The 23,092-nt window shown below is 56.7% G+C and overlaps 10 protein-coding genes and 1 non-coding gene across 11 annotated transcripts; 5 read left to right on the top strand and 6 right to left on the bottom strand.

Moving 5' to 3' along the window:
• Positions 1-269: 269 nt before the first annotated feature.
• On the top strand, positions 270-2,298 carry BKA78DRAFT_334261 (uncharacterized protein; the record flags this gene model as incomplete). Its single annotated transcript, XM_066890181.1, has 3 exons — positions 270-622; positions 673-1,713; positions 1,764-2,298. 3 exons carry the CDS (start codon positions 270-272, stop codon positions 2,296-2,298), a joined length of 1,929 nt encoding a protein of 642 aa, XP_066738815.1.
• Positions 2,299-3,172: 874 nt separating this feature from the next.
• On the bottom strand, positions 3,173-3,553 carry BKA78DRAFT_300572 (uncharacterized protein; the record flags this gene model as incomplete). Its single annotated transcript, XM_066887223.1, has 1 exon — positions 3,173-3,553. The coding sequence occupies one exon, from the start codon at positions 3,551-3,553 to the stop codon at positions 3,173-3,175; it is 381 nt and encodes a 126-aa protein (XP_066738814.1).
• A 1,356-nt stretch (positions 3,554-4,909) lies between these two features.
• BKA78DRAFT_64112 (uncharacterized protein) lies at positions 4,910-6,071 on the bottom strand. Its single transcript, XM_066893511.1, has 2 exons — positions 5,798-6,071; positions 4,910-5,730 (listed from the first exon to the last, which is right to left on the bottom strand). Exons 1-2 carry the CDS (start codon positions 5,821-5,823, stop codon positions 5,205-5,207), a joined length of 552 nt encoding a protein of 183 aa, XP_066738813.1. The 5' UTR covers positions 5,824-6,071; the 3' UTR covers positions 4,910-5,204.
• A 249-nt stretch (positions 6,072-6,320) lies between these two features.
• BKA78DRAFT_334260 (VPS4-associated protein 1) lies at positions 6,321-7,025 on the bottom strand (the record flags this gene model as incomplete). The annotated part of the gene is made up of 4 exons (XM_066890180.1): positions 6,321-6,435; positions 6,485-6,552; positions 6,599-6,862; positions 6,912-7,025. 4 exons carry the CDS (start codon positions 7,023-7,025, stop codon positions 6,321-6,323), a joined length of 561 nt encoding a protein of 186 aa, XP_066738812.1.
• A 268-nt stretch (positions 7,026-7,293) lies between these two features.
• On the top strand, positions 7,294-8,746 carry BKA78DRAFT_357710 (L-Aspartase-like protein; the record flags this gene model as incomplete). The annotated part of the gene is made up of 2 exons (XM_066892261.1): positions 7,294-7,345; positions 7,395-8,746. 2 exons carry the CDS (start codon positions 7,294-7,296, stop codon positions 8,744-8,746), a joined length of 1,404 nt encoding a protein of 467 aa, XP_066738811.1.
• Positions 8,747-10,331: 1,585 nt separating this feature from the next.
• Positions 10,332-10,414, bottom strand: BKA78DRAFT_t182. The gene has a single exon. It is a non-coding gene; the product is annotated as a tRNA-Arg (tRNA).
• A 1,588-nt stretch (positions 10,415-12,002) lies between these two features.
• BKA78DRAFT_259695 (FAD dependent oxidoreductase-domain-containing protein) lies at positions 12,003-14,573 on the top strand (the record flags this gene model as incomplete). Its single annotated transcript, XM_066885396.1, has 3 exons — positions 12,003-12,535; positions 12,582-12,841; positions 12,886-14,573. The coding sequence occupies 3 exons, from the start codon at positions 12,003-12,005 to the stop codon at positions 14,571-14,573; spliced, it is 2,481 nt and encodes an 826-aa protein (XP_066738810.1).
• A 2,392-nt stretch (positions 14,574-16,965) lies between these two features.
• Positions 16,966-17,904, top strand: BKA78DRAFT_63734 (uncharacterized protein). Its single transcript, XM_066893508.1, has one exon. The coding sequence runs from the start codon at positions 17,029-17,031 to the stop codon at positions 17,614-17,616; it is 588 nt and encodes a 195-aa protein (XP_066738809.1). The 5' UTR covers positions 16,966-17,028; the 3' UTR covers positions 17,617-17,904.
• BKA78DRAFT_63662 (uncharacterized protein) lies at positions 17,857-18,785 on the top strand. The gene has a single exon (XM_066893507.1). It carries the CDS (start codon positions 18,084-18,086, stop codon positions 18,669-18,671), a length of 588 nt encoding a protein of 195 aa, XP_066738808.1. The 5' UTR covers positions 17,857-18,083; the 3' UTR covers positions 18,672-18,785.
• Positions 18,786-19,588: 803 nt separating this feature from the next.
• Positions 19,589-20,155, bottom strand: BKA78DRAFT_230019 (RGS domain-containing protein; the record flags this gene model as incomplete). Its single annotated transcript, XM_066883756.1, has 1 exon — positions 19,589-20,155. A coding segment is annotated over one exon (567 nt), but the record flags the coding sequence as incomplete, so codon positions are not given.
• A 1,230-nt stretch (positions 20,156-21,385) lies between these two features.
• On the bottom strand, positions 21,386-22,336 carry BKA78DRAFT_300567 (uncharacterized protein; the record flags this gene model as incomplete). Its single annotated transcript, XM_066887222.1, has 1 exon — positions 21,386-22,336. One exon carries the CDS (start codon positions 22,334-22,336, stop codon positions 21,386-21,388), a length of 951 nt encoding a protein of 316 aa, XP_066738806.1.
• Between the last annotated feature and the right edge of the window lie 756 nt (positions 22,337-23,092).

The raw sequence follows: 23,092 nt of genomic DNA, 5'->3' as shown, positions 1-23,092 counted from the left end.
CCCGGGGACTCCCTTCATCCTCCCGCTCCTCCCGGCCACTAGCCGCTGAGCCCTCATTCTTTGCTCGCCGCCACTGCCCGCACGACTCAGCTGGCGGCGCCTTGCGCTTCACACTTGCCTCCGTCCCTTCCCCCCCCCCCCCCCCCTAAATGGACATGTCGCACGCAACGTCGACGCCGGCCATACGAATATATGATTCTGGCGCCCACCACTCACATTTCGCCATTCCGCGCCGGTCGTCGTCGTATGCAAATCCCACCGCCATTCCCATGGCCATCCCCAACGCAAGAGATTCCCCTCCGCCGCCCTTGCCTCCGCCGCGTCACATCACCGAGTTGAGCGAGGGACAGGATCCGGGCTGGCAGTGGGGCAATGGCCCGAATAGCTTGTCTTTCGGGAAGAATTCCTTTGGCTCGGTTAAGCCGGGCTCGAGTCTGCTGGGCGGTCAGGTAAAACGCACCCAGCCCTCTTTTGACGAGGGCGACTATGGAACGGCCGCCCGGAGAGGAAGCTCCCTCTCTACCGTCAAGCCCCAGGATACCGACATGGGCGCCGATACTCAGAGCCACCACAGCGACGATGATCGTCCAGATCTCCCCAGACCCTCGCTGGCCAACCACAGGTAAGCTGCTGGTAAACAAAACCCGTCCCTACACCGCTAACACCTCTCAGACTCCAGAGCGAACGCCAGCTGGGCCAGCGGTCGCTCGAAGACTCGTCTCAAGCTTACGACAAGCAACTGCTCTCCAAGATTGGCGGTCCCAACACTCCGACGCGGAGCTCGGGCTCGGGCTTCCTCTCCACGAGCGCCCAAGAAACGTCAACAAGTCCGCACAATACTCTGAGCAAGCTCAATGGCCAGCTCAAGCCGTTATCCATGCCTGAGAGGCGAATGAACTCGATAGATCTCTCCGCCACAGGCTGGCCACCCAGCTCTGGTGGCATCTCACCCGGTCAGACTGGCTTCCGCAGTCCAATCTATGGTCCAGCTCCTGGCGAACACCACCGACCGTATGGTAGCGTCTCAGGCCCAGGCGGCTATGACGATCCGCACTCGCACCGAGGGAGCTATGATCACACCGTCTTCTTGGATCCCGAATTCGCCATGGAGGAGAACGGCATTCGGGACCTCAATCTCAACGATCGCAGCCCTGCCGGCTCCGACGAATACCAGCTGAGCTCCAACGGAGGCCTGAAGAGACGGGCATCGTCACCGCCCTCTGAAGCTGCTCGAGAGGACCGCCCTAGCGGTGGCAACGACCTGTACCACCGTCGGTCTGCACAGATGTTGGTCAACCGCAACTCGCCCATCTCCCGGTTCCACACCAACCACGGCTCCGTCTCGTCGACGTCGTCCATTGGACAGCGCAACGGCTCCCTCGGGTCATCATACGGCTTGTCAGTTGCAAGCAGCGCGACAAGTTACAACACGGACAGGCTGTCGCCCAGCACCCTCTCTCCTGCTGTAGACGAGTTCGGACCGATTTCTCCGTATTCCACAACAAGATCGCTCAACCCAAGCCCACGCGGATCCCTGTCCAAAATCCATCATCAGCGTGGGCTGTCTGGTGAAGAAGCGGTGCATGCACGCAAGTTGTCTGCTGACAGCTTGGCGCATTCGCGTCAAAATAGCGTCTCCAAGCTCCAGGGAATGTACATTTGCGAGTGCTGCCCCAAGAAGCCAAAGAAGTTTGACAGTGAAGACGAGCTCCGGTAGGGAAAGCCCAGCTTATCATTATTGTTCTTCTGCTAACACCTCGCAGGTTGCATGAAATGGAAAAGCAATACACGTGCCAGTACTGCCCGAACCGGTTCAAAAACAAGAACGAGGCGGAGCGACACCAAAACTCGTTGCATCTGCGCCGGCACTCGTGGTCCTGCGCGGCCTTGTCTGGAGTGCAGGCGGCTTTTCACCCGTCGACGGTGCATCCCCAGGCTGCAGACGTCTGTGGATACTGCGGTGAGGAGTTTCCGAACCCCGCCGACTGGGATGTCCGGGGGGACCACCTCAACCACGTGCACAAATTCGGCGAGTGCAACCAGGCCAAGAAGTTTTACCGCGCAGATCACTTCCGCCAGCATCTCAAGCACAGCCACGCTGGTACGAGCGGAAAGTGGACAAACATGCTCGAGAACGCCTGTATGAAGGACGAGCCCCCACCGCCAAAGGACCGCCTGGCCTCGGTAGCCTCGTTGCCTGGAGGCCCCCCGATGGCCCAGCAACAGGCCGCCGCGGCGCTCCAAGTCGCTGCTGTTCCAAAGCCGGGCGTCATCAGCGAAGCGCGTGATGAGTCGTAATGTTTTTCGTTGACATTTGCACTCCAAGACCTTTTGCCATGATTTGATGGAGGTGCCTTGAAGCCATCTCCCGCGTTGCATACCACGCCGGCGCTCCATGACATATACGTCACCCTGGTTAGTCGATTTCACACTACTACAATTACTCCTCTAGGCATGGGTGGATATAAAAGTACCATGTTGGGGGGAATCTTCTGGGCTCTGCTTAAAATTATCACCATTGCGTCTTTCATCATCACATCATCATCCACCACCACTGGACACAGTTGGGGCTTCGGAACATTTTGCTTTTGCTTCCTCTTGCTTTACGCCCTCTCAAGACATGGGATCGATACGGCAGAGATTGGTTGAGATTCCTTTAATTCCTTCTCCTTCCCCTCCCAAATTACCTACTTCTACTCGGACGACGATATCATGACGGCGTTTATTATTCACAGTTTCCTTTCGACCTCTTTTTTTTCGTTTCAGACTTTCTCTACCTCTTGCGGGCAGGACGATTGCGATGATGATGGGTATACATTATCTATTCCTAGTTTTCGGTTTGTGGGGGAGCCTTTTATTTGTCGTTGCGCTGTGAGTGTTGCAAGGCCTGCGGTTTGGGGGCGATGGACGCGTACGACGACGCAAAGAAGTTGATGAATATTGAAAGAGGAGAGACAGGTGTTGGGGGGTTTTGTCGTTGGCAAGGAAGGTGGTGGGTTGACCTATCTACCTAGGACTAGGAAGTGGAATGGAATGGAATGGAAGAAAAAAGGACAAAAGAGGCTTTTTCATCTTGTGGTCGATTGGAGAGGAGTGTGTGTGTTGTGCTGGTGGTGTGTCGTGCTGCTACTGCTGCGTATCAAGAGAAAAGGGAAACGGGATGGGTAGATTTTCAGGTTTTCTTCTTTCTCCTTATCCTCTTGGTGGAATCGTCGCGGTAGGATGTTGAAGGGGGCAAGGGATCGTGGAGGAAGTGCTGGATAAGGAGGGGGAACGCCGCATCATGGCCAGGTACTATGTGGAACCGCTGTTGAACATAATTGTCAATTGGGATTTCAAAAAACTCTTGCATCGATTGTTCGTGTTGTGCAAAGTGTGTCGAATTGCTCTTGACGTCAAGAAGAACCCTTTGGTTTCCCAGGCCGACCGAGATGGTGGACAGCGGGAGCCAAACTGGCAGACAGGCAGGGCGGAGAGGCAGCAGCAGCAGCAGACACAGAAAAGGGTACAACGCACAGCAGCACCAAAGCTCTTGCTTGCACCACTCGCTCATGGCAAAAGCCAAAACTTTTACCGCGGCAAAAGTTTAGAAAAGTGCGCCGCGCCGCGCCGCCTGCAGTTGCGTTGGAATCCTCTCCAATTCAGTCAGTAGCGCTAGGTGAGGTTTTGGGCACGTGTGGATTACAAGAGCAAGAGTGCAAATTGACGGCGTCGATAATGGTTGCGTGGACGGATGATGCAGGGGTAAGTAGGTGGTGGTGGTGCTTCCGGCGGGACGGAGTGAGTGCTGAGTAGGGGGGGCTCTGAAAAGTGATTCGAGGAATGTTTGTGGCTAAGGGGGTGAAGTTGGCGGGGCGAGCATCTATCTGCTCTTGGTCTTGCTTGCTTTCCTCTCTTGCTTTCTTGCTCCCGTGTGCCTGCCCCTTTGTTGTTACTTGAATGTCCCCCAAAGCTATGTAATCCAACGTCCCTACGGTCACATGTATCGCAAGACTTGCACTTTAAGCTCTCCATCTCTATCGCCTAGCCAGTCGAAGTAACATCTTAAGCCAGCCATCCTTCCACACCACAAAAACCAGTCAATCACAGCAAGGCTTATGATGGCCAATCTCAAAACCACGGCAATTGGCACCACAGCTTCGGCACTTGGTTGCCCAGCCAGCCAACAGCCCGCCAGCCACCGCCACCGCACCGCACCGCAGGGCTGACTGACTGGCTGGCGGCGGCGGCGGATGTAATGTGTGTGATGCGGGGACCGACCGAGCGACCGACCTCACCACAGAAGCACAGAAGTACAGCAATACTCAAGCCGTCAAACCAGTAAGAGCGACGAGGAAAGTGATTGGGGGGGCCGACAAGGCTCTCGCCTGGCTGGGCTGAGCTACACAGCTGCGTGCGTTACTGGGGCGTTGGCGCCGGGCTGAGCTGGGCTGAGCTGACCTTTTGCCCCGTTGGGCTGATCCATCTGACGACATGGTTGCACGGACGAATGGGAGGAGAGGAGAGGAGAGGGGGGATTGGTTTTGTTGTTGATGTCGGTTGTTGTGCTGCTCTGTTGCGGAGATGGGATTGAGAGGCAGTGGAAGAGGTTGAGTTGAAGCCTGGTTCGAGCATGAGAGTGCACGCGGGAGTTGCGTGAATTGACAATGAGCCTCTCTATTCGAGACGCCGTCTTTTCTGTTGTATCGACGGCGTGGGAAATGTCGTCTTGGAGCCCCCCGTTCATGCTCCATCATCGCGGAGCGACATGGCCCTGCGCAAATGCTGCCGCTCCCTTCTCAATGTCTCGACTGCGGACGGCTGTATCGTGCGAGGCGCATACAGTGCATGTAAATCAACGGCCTCCCTGAAGACTATCCCATGCCCACCAAGAAAATGCCCCACTACGCCACTTCAAACAAAGCCAACAGCCAGCAACGACCACCTCGTGGTACGCGATCAGGATCAGAGGGAATGGGAGGACGAAGAGATCGGAGATGGGCGGGCGTCGATCATCTCACACATCACACGCATGGGCGGCGAGTAGCTCGGAGCGAAAAAACAGGAGGATACTGTGCGGGAGGGATGTACGTAGGCAAGGCAGGTCCAGCCAGCAAGGACGAGCTTCTGCATACGTCTTTGCGGGGCCTGGCTTGGATTGGATTGAGCGGATTGGAGCAGATTGCGGCCAGGCCATCAGGCAGGCAGGCAGGCATATAGGAAGACTAGGTTGCCAGAAGTACGCGGATGGGCCAAGACGACGATGATGCGATGTGGGGGGCGTAAGCTGACGGCTGGCAGGCTGGCATGGGGGAGCCAGGTCCGTATGTGGGAATAGGTAGACGGACATGAAGAAGCGCTCGGCGTTCGGAGCATTCCACCTTGCGGTGCAGGTACACGAAGAACGCTGGTTTGATTGGGCGTAGCTGGTGGCAATAGTCGAGCCACGCACACACTGGGGAACAATGCTGCTCGGTACCGGACTCTAATATCTTTCTCTTGTTCGAGATCTCCTGCTCTCGGGAGAGGCGGTGGGTCAAGATGATGTTGGGCAACCGTGTGTCACCATGTACCTGCACCAAAGCGGAAGTAGCCTCTGGAGCAAAGCGAGTACATTCGTCAGCGCAAAAGATGTCGATCTTGCCACCGGGGGTTGAACTTCCAATGCTCATCTCCCGTTTGGATCGGATTCCGCAGCAGTCATGGTCGACCTTTTTCCTTCTCGTATACGCACGCGGGAATATTCCCATGCTTTGGGCGCAGATCAGCGCGTAAGACCAGACATTTGCACGACATTTTTGAAAATGCAGCCACTCACGAAGAGAATGATAAGGCGTGCTCCATATTTCAACAGACAATACAAGCTCGCCGAGACCCCTTGGCTGCTCCTGGTTTTCCGACCATGCCACGTGGGGACGCCTTGGTACTGTACATTCATTGCTGACCGGCGTACAATATGCGACGGATTTCCAGCGGGTGAGTGGATGTCGTTTGGCCGTCCGTCATCCTCGGGAGTCGACAGAGCCACTGACTGCTGTGACGGGCGTACCGTATCCGCTCAGCCCTCCGTTGAAATTCCCTCGCCCTGCGGTCAGCATCGTCTGTGTGTAGCCTCGTGTCACTCGCTAAGCCGCTGACTGCGTCGGACGCCTCGCCGTCGGAGTAGTCAGTGCTAGGGCTTTTGCGGCGAGCAGCAACAGCGAGATCCACAGGGACGGTAGCCAGTGGGAGGTGGAGCATTCATCGACAGGATATGACGAGTCGAACTCAAGTCGGCTTCGACCGTTCTCCACTTCGGCTGTGCGAGCGCGCTGCGCTGCAGCATCTGGTGATGCCAGCTCTTATGGGTCACCAGATGGGACAGATGGAAAGGTTGAGGGGTTTGAAAGTCGCTCCCGGGTCCTCTTGGCGGCTTCGGCGTCTCGTATGCGCTTGATGCGCATTTGGTAAAAGTTCCTGGGACTCGTTGGCACACCTTCTGTTCTCATCGCATCGTTTGACTTACTTGTGTAGCGTGTAAATTCGAGGTCCAACTTCAGACTGAGATTCCGACTTTTGCGAGAGCGATTTGATCTGCGGGCGTTAGACAAGGAGCACCCGTTGGATACCAGATACCGACCTTGTCCTCCTTTTCCTTTTCGTCCTTGGTGTCTTCCTCGTCTTCGGCTTTCTTCTCTGCCTTGTCTTTACCTTTTTCCTTTTCCTTCTTCTTGCGCTTCTCCTGCTTGAGGCGCTGCTTTTCCTCGTACTCTTTCTTGACGGCTTCAATCTCCTTGTCGAGCTCTTCCTTCTTCTTCTTTTCTTCTAGCGCAGCAGCTTCGTCGGCATCAGGAGAGCAAAATCCCTTGTCTTTCAAGTGTCCGGGGCAAATGTAGAAGAAATCCTGCCAATAATCAGAACCTTGGCCCAGCACGCTCAACAACTGACCGAACCTTGTTGTCAGGCGTGATGAGAACGCTCGAAGAGGGCTTGTAGCATATCCAGCAAGCCTTTGCCTGTGTCTCTGCGACCCGTCTATGATGCCAGACATTCTGTAACGTAGCCATAGTTAAAAAGGTCCTCGCCGTTCCTGTTCGTTGCTGGACAAGGCTGGGGAATGTCGGGGGAGGATGCGGGACGGTCGTCAGGGAGGAGCTTGGGGCGGAAAGTGGCACTAGCGTCCCGAAAACGTTATCGATATCCGTAACTGCGCGTCTCCAAATCTTCAATCACGGTGGTTTGTGCAAAGACCACCACCGACCAATTGACTCATTTATAGCTCCAAAGCGCTTGCACAGTCAACCCTCCATCCTCAGTCTGACGCCTCGCATCATCATGTCCGAATCCAAGCCCAGCAAGACCATGCTTTGGGGAGGTCGCTTCACCGGTAACTTAGACCCTCAGAAACTTGTCAGTACCCGGACTAACGAGTGCAGGCGGCCTCGACCCCCTCATGGTGGCCTACAACGAATCCATTTACCACGACCGCGTCTTTTACGCCCAGGATATCGCCGGTAGCATTGCGTACGCGCGCCAAAACGCCAAGCTGGGCATCTTGACGCAGGACGAGTTTGCCGCCATTGAAAAGGGCTTCCAGCAAGTCAAGGAGGAATGGGCGAGCGGCAAGTTCGAGATCCGTCCCGGCGTCGATGAGGACATTCACACGGCCAACGAGCGGCGACTGGGCGAAATTATCGGCACGCACATTGCGGGCAAGCTGCACACGGGGCGCAGCCGCAACGACCAGGTGGCTACGGACCTGCGCATGTGGCTGCGCGAGGAGCTGCGCAAGATCGAGGCGCACCTGGTCGAGTTCCTGGGCGTCGTGGCCAAGCGCGCCGAAAAGGAGATTGACCCCGTTATGCCCGGCTACACGCACCTGCAGCGGGCACAGCCGATCCGCTGGGCGCACTGGATGCTGTCGTACGGACACCAGTTTGCGCTGGACCTCGAGCGCCTGCGCGAGGTGGTCAAGCGTGTCAACCGATGCCCACTGGGCTGCGGCGCGCTGGCTGGCAACCCCTTTGGCATTGACCGTGAGGCGCTGGCGCAAGAGCTGGGATTCGAGGGACTCGTCTACAACAGCATGGCGGGCGTTGGTGACCGCGATTTTGCCCTCGAGGCCATGCAGTGCGGATCGACAATCATGATGCACCTGAGCCGATGGGCCGAGGACCTCATCATCTACTCGAGCGCCGAATTTGGCTTTGTGCGCTTGGCCGACGCGTACAGCACGGGCAGCAGCCTGATGCCACAAAAGAAGAACCCAGACAGCCTGGAGCTACTGCGCGGCAAGGCCGGACGGGCGTTTGGCCAAATGGCCGGTCTTCAAATGACCATCAAGGGCATTCCGAGCACGTACAACAAGGACCTGCAGGAGAGCGTCGAGCCGCTCATCGACCACGTCAAGACCGTCTCGGACAGCATCCAGATCGCCACGGGCGTCATCTCGACCCTCGACATCAACGCCGACAACATGCGCAAGGCCCTGACGCCCGACATGCTGGCCACCGACCTCGCCGACTACCTCGTCCGCAAGGGCGTCCCCTTCCGCGAGACGCACCACATTTCCGGCCGCTGCGTCGCTCTTGCCGAGAAGGAGCAGGTTCCCATGGACACGTTGTCGCTCGAGCAGCTGCAGGCCATCGACTCGCGCTTCGGCGCCGACATCATCGAGTCGTTCGACTACGAAAAGAGCGTCGAGATGCGTTCCGCCAAGGGCGGCACCAGCAAGTCGTCGGTGTTGGAGCAGATTGCCGTGCTCAAGAAGACGCTGGAGGGCAACTAAAACAGTATCAAAACCTGCCACGAATAATGTTTACGATAGCTTGGGGAAACGTAGAAAAGAAAATGGGCGCCTTGTTTACAAGAGGACATGGAATGGGAAAAATCGAGGCTGGATAGATTGAGGAAAGTCATGTACGATTGTCACTGTAAAACCGAAAGCCGTCGTCTCCATGTAGATCACAACGACTCAATGTCCAGTCATGCTCAAAATGCAGGTTCAATCGATTCATTTGCTCCAGTGATTCCGTATTCTCGCGTTGAGGAGTTTGAGTGCTCCCTGACTCCTGAGATCGTGAATTGGACAGGAATTGGTTGATTTCTAGTACTAAGGGCGTCGTCCTATCCGCGCGCTTCCAGGACAAGTGTTTTTGGTCTACCAATTTTTACGTGCTTCAACTTTTGATTCCAAGTCTCATACTATTGTGCCTTCATTTTCCACTCCCACCGCATCCAACAACCACCGGAAAATCCAACAATCATCGTCTCTTTTCAGTCTGTACGAGACAGTCGTTCCAACGCACAAAGCCAATCCGTCATTTAGCTACTCTTACGTTGTTGGCCAGCTGTCGTATACTAACGACACTCTTATCTCATACTCTATCATCCCATTACACCCAACTCGCTTAGCCCCGTTCCCGATACTGGCATGCTCTACTCGTGCTACCCTGCTTAAGACCGCCGTCTGTGTACGCCATTCCAGTGAAATGCGTATGCGGACCATACCGGGCCGGCGCCCGTGTTGGGGACCAGGTTGAGCATCATGTCCAAAGAGGATCCATGGAAGAGGTAAGAGTGACAAAAGACGTCAGATGAAACCTCGCCAACGAGGTGCTCAAGGAATGCAATCGAACTCGGGAGTGGGGGAGAACGAAGACTTGGCAGCACACTCTCCCCTAGCTCTTGTGATCTGTCCGGCATGCCCTCGTAAATCTGCCGGGACGTAGCCAAGACACTTGCGCAAAGCTGCTCGCAACGGGTTTGGGCTGTCTATGGGTATCGTCTCGCAAAGTGATGGATGGATATCGACTATCTCGATCACCAGGGTCCACAGTAAGCGGTAGAGAGAGGCCCTTGCCTGCTGCAGCTGCAATCTCAGAAGCGGATGAAGCAACGGGTCTTGTCAAAGACCGGCTTTGGTGGCGAAGAGACGAAAGATGGAAGGGGAGGAGCGACCGCTTGGATTTTTGGGGCCAGATGGGAGGCAGAAGGAAGAACACTCAAGCGACAGAGAGCAGTAAGATGGGGAAGCGTTGGGCCACTTACCATGGTGTCTTCGGCCTGAGTGAGATCCTGATGGCACTGATGCCTTGTCTTTCTCTTGCCCAGTTCCCGGATATTCAACAAAAGAAACGGTGCCCCTTTTTTTGCACACCTCCAGCACAACCCCAATCCTTCAGGACGGCGAAAAGGCGAAAGATATGATGTATCATGGCTTGCCAGGCTTTACGATGCTTTCCAGGTGCTCTGCCGTCTTTTCTTGGACGTGGTTCATCCGCAGAGTCGCCGAACGGACAAAAAAGGGCCCACAGGCCCCAAAGCTCTTCCTCAACACCATCAGGACGGCAAAAAGACAAAAAATAATGTGATGACCACGGCAGGGATCGAACCTGCAATCTCTTGATGATCTACTGGATCGTAGTCAAGCGCCTTGCCATTGGGCCACGCGGCCAGTTGATGGAAGTAGCCAATGTTAGACAATTTATAAAATGCCAACACTGCTTCTCCCAGAGCAGCAAGACCCCTCGCGGCTGCTCTAGAATGACGAGATGGTCGTCTTGAATCCAAGGGGCCCGTCGGGCTTGCGAAAGACTTGGTGGAACCTGAGGAGAAAAAAAAAAAAAAAGCGCACAGGCCATCTTTCATGTTATCCGCAACGATCCGCAAAATGAATAAAACGAACAAGCATAAAGATGACGACGAATCAACAACGTGTGAAAATGAGGACGACGTTGCGCATGACCTTTGTTCGTGGCGGAGCGGCGGCGGGACAGTGGCGGAGAGCGGATGCCTTGGCGAGACAACGGCGCAAACACGCCGCTAGGGACTACGCGACGACGGCGGGGTAGATGCGGCGACGAGCGCGGGGCCAGGCCTTTTAGATTCTGGGGATGAATCCAAAAGGCGATGGAATGGCCGGGAAAGGGGACGATGGAAGACGAGTGTCGCAGTGGGCGCATATTCAACGCGGGGACGGCGCACGTCGACGAGGAAAGCGAAGCGAGGCGCGGGGGCTAGGGGTAAGGGGTCGAAAGGGGTCGCGATATTGATATTGATGGTCCGGGTTCGCCAAGGTTGTACCATGTGGACAGAAAAACGTCGCGCAAACGATATTGAAAAAGATCCCTGGGCGCGATGCGGTTGGGCAGGCAGGGGATGCCTCGTGTCTTTCATCTATTGCTCCGACCGACGGCTACAGAAAGAAGGCAGTAGAGGGTTCGGTGCAGGGCGATTGTTGAATGAGGGGCGTAGCAAAAGTGGGCGAGCTGACGACGGGCCTCTCTCGTGTTCCGACGGGGTTGGGGTTGAGGCCTGGGGCGCATTCCTGCATCTGCATCATCATGTGAACAATGATCGAGGCTGGAACTGGATGCAAGGAGGGCGAGACTTCAGGCACAGAAGGTTCAGAGAGCTCATCCCGGCGCAGATCGCAGAATCGAAGCTCTCGGCGATAATAATGATGGGATTGTTGGAGTTGGATGATGGAACTCTTGAATTTCTTTAAGGCCAGCAGGTTGATGGGAGCTGGTGGATCAATGGAAACCTGCGTGGTATAATAATAGGCGTCATGGACGTGGAGAGGTGGAGCAATGGTGGAGGGTTGGATTGGGTCGGCTCTGTGGAGGAGACTGTTGAGGCAGGTTTGGCGAGCAGTTCCCCTTGGGGTAGAGTGGTGATGGTGTCATGTTGGCAGGCACGGCCCGCTCTTCGGTGTTGGTCGGCCTTCTGGCCGCCCACAGTCTGCGTCATGCTGACCACAACCACCGTCCAAATCCGGTTGTCGACGAGAGCCCAGAAGCTCAGCAGTCGTCGGAAAAATTACAGCTCTGCCTCTTTGACGTCTGCCCTGCGTAGCCGCCCATCCGCCAATCCCACGTGCGCCGGCACGCCAAACCCACGCCTGTCAACCTGCCGTCCGCTCCGTCTTCGCCCCGACGATCTACGCCTCACCACGCCCAAATATCAGGCTCCCTTCCCTCCAGCGCTGCTGAGCGCTTCCTCCTCCCTCCTCTCCATCTTCTACCATCCTCCCACACACAATGGCTTCCCGAGGCGCGCGGCGCTTGTTGAAGCCGGCGCTCTACACGGTCGGAGCCGCCACCGTCGGTGGTGGTCTCCTCTACGCCTCATGGAGACCTCGCGAGATTCCCGGTCATGAAGACGCTGCTGTCCCTCCCCCTACCTACGGCCCTGGCGGTGCCTTCAACCCGCCCGACTTTCCGCGCGCCAAGTCTCGCGACGAGCAGATTGCCGACTTGAAAAAGAGTTGCGCATCCAACGTCATGAAGGCATTGGACAAGGCGAAGAACACGGTTACTGGACTCTTGAACACGGCAACGGACGGCTCCATTCCGGCTACGGAAGACCCCAATGACGAGCCCTATGATCTCTTGGTTATTGGCGGTGGTGCTACTGGTACTGGTATTGCTCTCGATGCTGCGACTCGCGGCCTCAAGGTTGCAATGGTTGAACGGGACGACTTTTCGAGCGGCACTAGCAGCAAGAGCACAAAGCTCGTCCACGGTGGCGTCAGGTATTTGGAAAAGGCTGTCTGGGAATTGGACTACAACCAGTAAGAAGACGCTCCAACCAGAATGGCAGGCACTAACCGGTCCCAGATACAAACTTGTTGTCGAAGCTCTCCGGGAACGACGTTACTTTTTGCACACGGCTCCGCATCTCTCTCACTGGCTTCCGATCATGATCCCCATCCAAAAGTGGTGGCAGGCGCCATACTTTTGGGCCGGAACAAAGTTTTATGATTTCCTCGCCGGTTCTGAAGCAATTGAAACGTCGTACTTCCTCACCAAGAGCAAGGCCATTGAAGCCTTTCCCATGCTGAAGAAGAGCGGCCTCGTCGGTGCTCTGGTCTACTACGGTATGTCAGCAAGCCACGATTGAGATTTTTGCTAATCCCTGTAGATGGTGCTCACAACGACTCTCGAATGAACGTCTCTCTTGCCATGACTGCCGCTCTCTACGGTGCCACCGTCGTCAACCATATTGAAGTTACTGGTCTGGAAAAGAATGCTCAGGGCAGGCTGATTGGCGCCCGCGTCAAGGATTGCGTCCAAGAAAAGGATGGCAAGACTCCCGAGGAATTCACAATTCGCGCCAAGGGCATCATCAACGCAACTGGTCCATTCACCGACTCGATCCGCAAGATGGATGACCAAAAGGTCCCGGAAATTGTCGCTCCCAGCTCTGGTGTCCACGTAATTCTGCCCGGTTACTTCTCTCCCCAGCGTATGGGTCTGATTGATCCCGCCACGTCCGACGGTCGTGTCATCTTCTTCTTGCCCTGGCACGGAAACACCATCGCCGGTACGACTGATGCACCCACCGACATCAAGCAGAACCCTGTTGCTGGTGAGGAGGAGATTAGCTGGATTCTCAACGAAATTCGCGGTTACCTCGCTCCCGACATCAACGTCCGTCGCGGTGACGTCCTCGCTGCTTGGTCTGGTATCCGGCCCCTCGTGCGTGACCCCAAGGCGAAGAAGACGGAAGGACTTGTTCGCAACCACCTCATCACGACCTCTGACTCTGGACTCATGACCTGCGCTGGCGGCAAGTGGACTACGTACCGCGAAATGGCCGAGCAGACTGTCGACGAAGCCATCAAGGAATTCAACCTCAAGACCAAGCCCGTCACCAACCCTCCACGCATCTCCGGCACCGACATTGTCGACGAAGTGCAACTTGATGGTAGCTGCCAGACCCATCGGGTTCGCTTGATTGGTGCCCACGGTTACTCCAAGACCCTGTTTATCAACCTGATTCAGCACTTTGGCATCGAGACCGACGTCGCCACGCACCTGACGGCTGCCTACGGCGACCGTGCTTGGACCGTTGCCGCGCTCTCTGAACCCACTGGTCAGCGCTTCCCTGTCCGTGGCAAGCGCATCTCCCCGCTGTACCCCTTTGTGGACGGCGAGGTTCGTTACGCCGTCCGCCACGAGTACGCGCAGACTGCTGTCGACGTCATTGCCAGACGTACCCGCCTCGCTTTCTTGAATGCGCAGGCAGCCCTGGAAGCCCTCCCGCAGGTCATTGACCTGATGACGGAGGAGCTCAAGTGGGACAAGAAGAGACAGGAGCACGAGTGGAAGCACGCTGTCAGCTATCTTGGAAGCATGGGTCTGCCCAAGAGCAAGCTTAGTCTGACGCGCCAGGAGGTGGAGCAAGGCAAAGTCGGCAAATACGTCGACGAGGAATATGGCCTCTACGCCAGACATGGTAAGTTGCGCTCCCCCTCTACGGAGAATTCCATTGTACCACACCTTTCGCCTGCCAAGCGTGCACTGCATCTGTATCATGTACACGCCGTGCCGGTATTCATTCCTGGTGTGCTGTGGTGCCAGTGTCGCGGTGGGGCAGACGCACACACTCATGTCTCGCATTTTCGCGCCCGGTTCTCGTCACACTTGGTCGCACACGCACGAGCGCGATTGCATGTACATGATCTAGCCACGGCAGTGGCAGAGCCAGTGGCACCACTCCCTGTTCCAGTCCCCAGTCCCAGTCGTCGGAGCACACCACCATCGTCATTCAAGCAGCCACCCTCAGCCATCCAGTGCCGCCACCACCATCATATCCCATTTCCATGAAGCAGAGGCTAACTGTTGTTTTGTGAACCTTGCAGACAAGCCCAACGAGACGCTCCCCTCGGACTCTCACGTCCCCTTGAACCACAATCCCGTCCAGGGCGCCGACAGTGCGGCATAAGCTCGTCAACGGCGAGCTCATACCTCACCCCACTCGGATCGATTGATGAGCTGTCCTATCGTCTGTCCGTGTGCGGCCCCCCGCATGCATCCCAACTCATCCACACATCTCCAACGCCCCGCAGACTGGATGGACCGACCGCCCGCCATCCTACCTTCTTCTAAACCCGGAACGCGGCAGACGGGCGCACGTTGAAAAGTTTGCTTTGCTCTGCTTTGCGCCGTGCCACCACACCTCACTGCCGGCCGACGAATCAATCCTCCCACACCTACAAACCCTACTTTCCGCCTTCTCTCTACTTGCCACAGTGCATCCAATGGCTGGCGCTCGCGCCTCTCCTCTCCACCCTCCCCTCCCCGTCGTCCACTGCCTGCACACATTACGCCACGTGCATGAAGGCATCTAGGCACGTACCCAGACTGTCGTGACGGTGCTAGGCCGTCCTGGATACGGAGCAGACAACTCGTCTCGGCGTCGTGGCACGGCCGATATGCTGCTCTGCATTGCATGCTTTACCTCCTACTCGGAGAGTTTTTCTTCCTACCTTTTTCTCGGCAGTTGGTGGCGCGTGTGGGGTGAGGTGGTGAGGAGATGAGCGTTTGTCTCTTCGCCGGTCAAGACGAGGCTTCTTCTTGCATTGTCTTGTACATACGGACGGATGGGCAGATGATGGACAGACAGACAGGCTTTGCCGAGTGCGCGTGTGCGTGCTTCCCTATCTTCTTCCCTCTTCGCCGACCGACGCACTCGATGCGATGATCTTTCCTCTTCCTCCTCTTCTCTCCCTCGTCCTGTCCTCTCCCTCCTGTCATCTTCACCCCGCCATCTATCTCATCACATTCGTCTCTCATATATCCAACAAATTTCAATTTTTCCCCCCTTTCCTTTTTTCTCTCCTCTGCGATGGTCACACTAAAGCTCCTTATAATGAACGCATGGCGGGCATACTACTGCTTGCTTGCTTGCTTGCTTGGCATAATGGCATTGACTGGTTGGTATTGACGGGCATTTTGCGTGGGACATGCTTGGTTTCTGTTTCTTCGTATAGATGAGCGGTGGGTGGGGCGGCGTGCGGTGGACGGGGTTCGGAGGAGAAAGGCATGGCAGCAGTAGAGGCAATGCAGTAGACAAAAAATGGAAAATGAAAAAAATTGTCAAAGACTTTGTCGCGTCTTTGCGGTCGAGTGCGTGTGGGTGGTGGTGGTGGTCGCTAAAGGTATCTCATGTTCGGCCACTGATCTGTCAAGTCGCTCTCACTCTCTCTCTCTTCCTCCACCTTGATCATCCATCAACCATTTGCAAAATTCCCCCCCAGCAGAATCTCTTGATCCCTCTCTTCCTCTCTTCCTCTCTTCCCCCTACCTTCCTTCCCCTCTTACCCTGCTGATCCATTGCTCTGTATAAACATGACCTTGATCTCATCCATCACATCGCAACACAACACGACGCACCCACCCCACCCCATCCATCTTCCTAACCTAATTCCCCTCTCCACTTTTGCCATGTTGCGAGATGAAACCAGATGCAGGAGGTGTTTATTGTGTAGGTGTGGAAAACACAGCTCAAACGCGGCTCGATCGACTGTTTTGAATTGGCAATTCGGTTTCAGTTGCAATTTAGTTGGCTCGGATGCTACTACTACTTGTGGTTATGTAGTTGTTAGGTAGTGGCTTTGGATTGACTGGTTGGTTGACTGGCTGGCTGATTGACTGACCAGTCGTCGTTGTCGTATTGCTATTGCTACTGCTATTGCTACTGCTATTGCTACACCTGGCTGCATCGACTGACTGCCGCACGGCCTGGCTGCCGGACGATGTCAGAAGACTGCCATACTGCCATACTGCCACCAGACACTGCTACATAGCTAGCTGCCTATACCACCTACCAACCTCACATGCACACCCCAACAGACAGACAATATCCCACGAGCTAGCTAGCCGGCACCCTACCCTACTGTTAATGTTGCCGTTCGCTGCCACCGTCCCGTCCCGTCCCCGCCAAATAATCTACCCCTAGCTGCCTGCTTGCCTGCTTGCCTGCTTGCCTGTCTCCCTACACCTACCTCCCTACACCTACCTACACCTCCCTATATACCTAGCCCCATCTGCGCAGCCAGCAAAAGACAAGCTGGCCAGGCTTGTACGCCATCGTCAGTCAGTCCAACATGACTAGGTGCGTCCTCAGCGATTCAACGACAGCTTAACACTGGTTGGTCAGTCAGTCAGTCAGTCAGTCAGTCAGTCAAAGACGACGAGACACGACACGGCGCAAGAGTAAAAGTAAAAAGTAAGTGATGGACGTTGCATTGCATTCAGACCGCCGCATCCCCTCCATGCCATGCCGTCGTCCATGCCGTCGTCCCATCCATGTCTCCATCCAATGCAAAATCCAAACCCCCATCTCGTCACGTTGTATACTCCATCCTACCCGTTCCGTGCAACCTCGAGGGTAGAGAGTCGGTCCAGAGTAGAGTGCCCCGCGCACACACACATCTGCCAATGCGTACGCGTCCCGTCTGTCCATCTCGTGGTCTTTTGGTCTTTTTTGCCCGCGAGCCAGCGAGCCAGTCCAACCAACCAGTCCAACCGAACCAAAAGGAAGAACCAAGGGCAAGGGCAACTCCAGGGCAACTCCAGGGCAGGCGCTTCGCTTCGCTTCCCCCTGTCGCTCGCTCGCTCGTGCCGTACTGTGCCATGCCATGCCATGCCATGCCTTTGCCCTACATGTCGGCCGTCCCTGCCAAGTCAAGTCCGGTCTGGGCGAACCAGAGCCAGACAAACAAGACCAACAAGAAAGGTACCGTACCGAGTGATAGACAGCAGAGCGCGTGCAGGCCCAGACCCAGACCCAGACGCTTTGGTTCCCTTGACGAATGGAACAAGGTGGAAAGAAAGGGGACAAAGAGACGGACGACAAGGGAATTAGTTCAACAACGATGAGGCGCCCCGAGACACACACGAGAAAGACAAGAGATATATGGGATGGCAACAACAGGCGACTTTTGTATTTTTAGGGATTTCCCAAGAGTCGTCCGGTGCGCGTGCCGTCCGTTCAGGACGGACAACGACACGATGCCAACAAAAGAGACGACGGATGAGACAGTCCGGTACAGACAAGAGCCCAGACAGGTGGAAAGAAACAAAGACACTACCACTCCAACCCGCTCCAACACGCCGGCTGGGCGCGGCAGCCACAGCAACCCGTGCACAATAGGGTACGGTAAGTGTACAGTACTATTGTGCAGGACAGGGCAGGGTAGGGGCAGTATGGGGTAGGTAGGTAGGTAGGATGAAACAAACACCTGGCCCAGACCAGCCAGCCGGCCAGCCAGCGAATGCGGAAGCTCGCAAAACAAAGTAGGCAAGAGACCCGAGCGGCGCCGCCCAAGTCGGATGCGGGGAGAGCAGAGGATGATCCGGCGGTGGTGGTCGATCGACAACGACATCCGACGTCGTCCGTCGACGCTCAACAGGAGAAAGAGACAAGACGAGACGTGTGAAGATGGAGAAGCGGTCGCCCCATGTTCTGATCGCGCCGCACCACAACCACGACCAAGAGAGGAGCCAGTCGGACCTTTGGGCTACGGTGTCGCCAGCATCCCATCCAATGATGCCGTCCAACGTGGCGGCCCTGGTCGAGGCTTGCTCATGGGTGGTTGGCTGGCTGGCTGCTGCGCTGCGCTGCGGGCGAGAGGGCGTGCGTGCGTTGCGTACGTGCGTGCTGTGGTGTGCCGTGCGTGCGTCCGTTCGTTTTTGTTTCGTTGCGGTGCCGAGTGGTCTGTGTGTGCTGTTGTGCGGCGAGGAGTGTTGGAGAGGAGAGAGGAGAGCTCGTGTATGAGTCGAGGTGGAGGTGGAAGTAAGCGTGAGAAGGTGTTTGAGTGGTCATGGATCGTCATGTCCGTCGTTCGTCCCATGAAAAAAAAGGCCCCAGTCGGCCTGCCTGCCCCTAGGCTACTCCAAAGAAAAGAAACAAGGAAATAATGGTCGTTGTTCCCGTCTCGCAAGCCCAGAATCCCCTCCCAACGCCCGTGTAAATGCTAAGAATATGCCTCCCTGCCTTATTTAATGCCGGTCCATAAGTGTGTAGGAAAAAAATCACCTCCCCAAGAAGAAAAAGCCGAACCAGAAAGTGCCAATCTAGGACGGGCCTGGAGCCGGGACGCGTGCGGATGCGGCAAACGATCTGAGCGAGATGGTCTCAGACGTGGCTCAGATCTCGCGAACCTGGAAAGGCTTGGAGATTTCCATGGAGCTTTCGTCATCGGAAGTCGACCTCTCCTTTGACGAGTGGCCAAACTGGATGGATAGTCTCCGGCCCACCGACTGGCGGAAGGAAAAGCCTGTTGGTACAAACTGTGAGTCCGAGTCCGAATGGTTCCAGGAGAGAGGCTAGACATGATGGCCGGATGACGTCCAAGGTGCAACGGCGGCCCTTTGTTGGAAAGAATCGTGTTTCAAAACATACCTCCCTCCATTTGTTGGTGATCGACGTGATCCTGTCTCATGTGGCCGCTGCTTCGCTTTTTCCAGCCCAGTCTGCTGCTCATGCGCTTCCAACTGCTGCTCTCGCGGCTGTTGCCGGGGCTAGGGGTGCTGCCGGTGGTGGGACATCCATAGTCGCTCATGGGAGGTGTCGTCGGCGGAGTCATGGGGTCGGCCATGGCGCTAGGACTGCTGGCAGTCGAGTCGTCTGTGAGGCCATCGCGGTCCGAAGGCGAGGCGGCCGTCGACGATGCTCCCGAGTGCGGATGGCGGAAATGCGAGGCGCTGGCAAAGCGGGCGTGGGCGGCGGCGCCAAAGTTGCGGGTGACGTTGGAGAAGCTGCTCGTCAGCGAAGAAGGCGCCGACGCGCGGTGGGCTTGCGAGCCTTGCGAGGAAGAGGGCTGTGCGACAAGGTCGCGGCGCAGGGCGCGCTCGTCGTATGAGCGGGTGTGGGAGTGAGACAGGTTCTCGTCGCTGGTGTTGTAGGAGGAATCAGCGGCACTTTGAGGGGACAGACTGTTGAGAAAGGGAACCAGGACCGACTCCTCCATGAGTTCGTAGATTTTGCGGACGGCCGTGTCCAGGGTCGAGGGGTGCGGGGGGATGCAAGGATGCGACTTTTCCAGAAGGCTGTCTCGTACGTCGGACGGGAGATTGACCTCGCGGGGGCCGTTTGGTGCAATGTAAGCGTCGAGCAGGCGTTGCCACAACATGCGTACAAAGTTGCATTCGTCGGATTCTGGGCAGACGGCGGCTTCGGGGTTGGCGCCGACCATCTTGTCGTAGTGCTTCTTGTAGCGCGAGGCGTCCATGGTGAATTCGAGGGTTTCTAGGCAGTGGTTTTGGGAGAGGTAGGCCATGAAGGCCGACAGAGTCCATGGCGGCGAGCCCGTGTTGGCGAGAATCTCGGAGAGATTTGGTCGTCTGATGCAATAGGGACCTTGAGCATAACCCTTGGGAATGGTGACGGTCAGGGGCTTCGCGGGGACATACTCCGAGGCCGACATCTTGGAAGGCGTGGTGGACGAGGTGGTTTGGTCGTCGTCGAAGAGGGAGGGAGTTGGCGAAGACGGGGCGGACGACGAGGGAGTTTTGAGACGAAGAGCGGGGGGTTGGTTCCTGCGGGAGTGCATCCCAACCTGAGAGTAGTAGAGTAGTGGATCCGAGGGTGGATATGTGGGTCGCGAGGGAGGAGGAGGAAGAGAGAGAGAGTGTTTGTAGTGGAACGGCGAAGGGGCGGGGGAACGAGGAATGGACCAGTGGTGATGGGTAAGCCGGCTAGCTTGGAGCCAAGAGAAAGAAGGGTCGCGTTAGGCGTCGGCGGTGCGCTGGTTCTAGGCCGAAGAGGGCCGTCGCAACAGCAGCGCCTGAAACGAGATGAACAGTTAGGTAGTAGATGTGAAGTCAAGGTCAGGGATGCAGTACGGCAGAGGATATTTATTTTGGATGACAAGCTCGCAAAAATCCGAGTCAGACAGACAGCCGCAACCATATACCCAGTCTTCTGCACACGGGAGCAAAGCGAGACAAAGAGCTAAAGTGACGGCATTGCGCGGCGCTCACACACTAATGGGCCGCCACGGCGCCGTCGAAGCCCGATCGAACGCGCGTAGAAGCTTTGTTGGCGGGCGGCCAAGGGCACCAGGGCACCCATTACAGAGGCAGTGCAAGGAAGAAAAGAGTCTGTCGTGCACTGTTGTCTCCTCTCGTCCATCAGGCAGAAGAAAGCAGGCTTCCCTCTCTCCTCCTGCGAGTCAGCGTCACGATTGCCGGGCGGCCCCTGCATCCGAGCGTCGACCATTTCTTCTAGCCGCCTTCTAGCGCCATTCCAGAATATTGCCACTTGCAGCCTGCAGCCTCCTCACCTCTCCTCACGCTACATGTATCCACCTGTCTCATCCCATCACTACCGTCCACATGACTCTGCCACTCACTTCATCGCCAAACACATCACAGGAAAAATAATCTCTTCTTCTCGACCAGCCCCCTGAGCAAAAGGGCCTGCCTCTTCCACACGCCTAAACCATGTCTTTTTTTTTTTTTTTTCCCGTATCTACCCCGGCCCCTGTCCCGTTCTTGTCTGAGGCTTCCAGCGCCTACATCCATGCTTCCCGGAACACGTATCTATCTTGGAAATTTTCACCCACTCTTCCCTGCTCTCCATCAAGTCTTGGCCTCGGAAGAAACAAACCAACAATATCAACAACGGGCCTTTAGTCGACCTTTTGGCCGCCGGTCCCCTGATGACCAACACCACCAACGGCCTGCAAGCGGCTGCCCGATCTAGTCTCGAGAGCCGCTATGCTCAAGTCCCATCCTGCCGCCTCGAGCCGTTTGCGCGCCAAGCCGCGCCGCTTCACATCACCACCGTCACCTCCAGCTCGGGCACCAGCGTCGTCCGAAGAGTGCTCGACAACAAACATGTCGCGTGCACGCTCCAGAGTCAGCCGCAGCTCGGCCTCTGCGGCCGCGAACGCGTCCGGCCCATCAACTCCGTCAACTCCTCCACCAACACCTGCACTGGCCTCTCCGCGTCCGTCGCCAGATGAAAGGGCTGCCTGTTGGCCATCCTGCTTTTGTTGTTGTTGCTGCTTGCCTCCGCTCTTGTTGCTGCCTTGGCCCTTTGCGGCAGCGTGTCTCTCCGCCATCATGAGCGCCTGAGCCCACGCCTGCAACTGCGCGACGGGGCCCGCGTCCTGCTTGAGCACAATGAGGGCCGTCCGCGTGTGCGCGTCGAACCAGAGCACGTACGGCTCGCGCTCAAAGATTGCCAGAAGCGCCGCCAACGACGGATCGCGGACCTGGCGATGCTTCTCGGATGATGCTCCCGTAGCAGCAGCAGCAGAGCGCCCCAGGACACGCGCACCAGCCACTCCACTGCTCCCCCAGCCCCAGCCCTTCTGCCCCCTACCCCTGGCCTTGGATCCTCCGGGAGACGCAGGTAGCACATCAAGCACCTCCCAGAGGCCCACGCCCAGCCGCGCCCAACCCAAGACCTCCCTGCCCGCGCCTCTGAGCACGCCGTCGCGCAGTTCGAAGATGCGCTCGTGCCCCGCCGCGACCGTCTCGGGCGTCAGCACCTTGTCGTGCGCCAGCAGGTGCGACAGGACGACGTTGGCGCGCTGCCGGTTGAGCGAGCGCATCGACACGGACCGCACTGCCATGTAGTTTGTCCACAGGTGGATGGCCAGGAGCACGATGATGAGGGCCAGCGCGAGCGGTTTGGACGAGACGGCTGAGACGACGAGACTGCCGGCCTGTACGGGGTCAGTTTGGATGCAAGTGACGAGGTAAGTTGAAGACGATGCGCAACGAAATGTCAAATGAAGCCGCAGAGACGCAACCGCGTACGCCTCAAATCAAAGGAACAGAACGAAAAAGAAACTCCTTCTCATCCTCACCACCCTCTCGTCACCCCCTTCTCCCACAACCCCCCTCAAGCCCATCATCCCTCCTCACCCACAACCCCAAACAGGCAACCTCGCATCCACAGAGTCATGGGTACGCCATCCCTGCCCTGCGCCCTCTCTCCAACAAACATTCGCCAAGCACCGGGCAAATCCCAAAGCCAAAGCCCCTGCCAGGGATCAGCTCGCCGGGCCTCGGCACGCAAAAGCCGAACAGAGGCATGTAGTCAGCCACGTCTTCAAAGAGAGGGTGCGTGCCCCTGCAGCGTGCAGCGCGCAGCAAAAAAAGCTTCCGTCGCAGACACTTGCGACATCGTTGCATGGAAAGAGGCGTCGAAGACGTTTGACCAAGTTTCGACGTTTTCCGGTTGGAAAAAGCTTGGTTGAGGAAGGGGTGGGAAGCATTCATCCGCAGCGTTTTTTTGCTTCTGCCGCGCCTTCTGCCGCTGCTTCTCCCGCCGCTAGAGTTTGAGCATGTTTGTGCGTTTGAGTTGGGTTGGGGGTGCGGCAAGG

The sequence above is a fragment of the Phyllosticta capitalensis genome (assembly GCF_038381095.1).
Source record: "Phyllosticta capitalensis strain CBS 128856 chromosome Unknown BKA78scaffold_13, whole genome shotgun sequence".
NCBI lineage: Eukaryota > Fungi > Ascomycota > Dothideomycetes > Botryosphaeriales > Phyllostictaceae > Phyllosticta > Phyllosticta capitalensis.
This window is presented reverse-complemented; position numbering and strand designations above follow the sequence as displayed.

Coding starts and splice junctions, on each gene's coding strand:
- BKA78DRAFT_64112 (XM_066893511.1), bottom strand. CDS start 5,823: ATGGAGCACGCCTTATCATTCTCTTC. Junction 5,731..5,797: donor CACGCCTTATCATTCTCTTC/GTGAGTGGCTGC, acceptor CTGCGCCCAAAG/CATGGGAATATTCCCGCGTG.
- BKA78DRAFT_63734 (XM_066893508.1), top strand. CDS start 17,029: ATGCCGTCGTCCATGCCGTCGTCCCATCCATGTCTCCATCCAATGCAA.
- BKA78DRAFT_63662 (XM_066893507.1), top strand. CDS start 18,084: ATGCGGGGAGAGCAGAGGATGATCCGGCGGTGGTGGTCGATCGACAAC.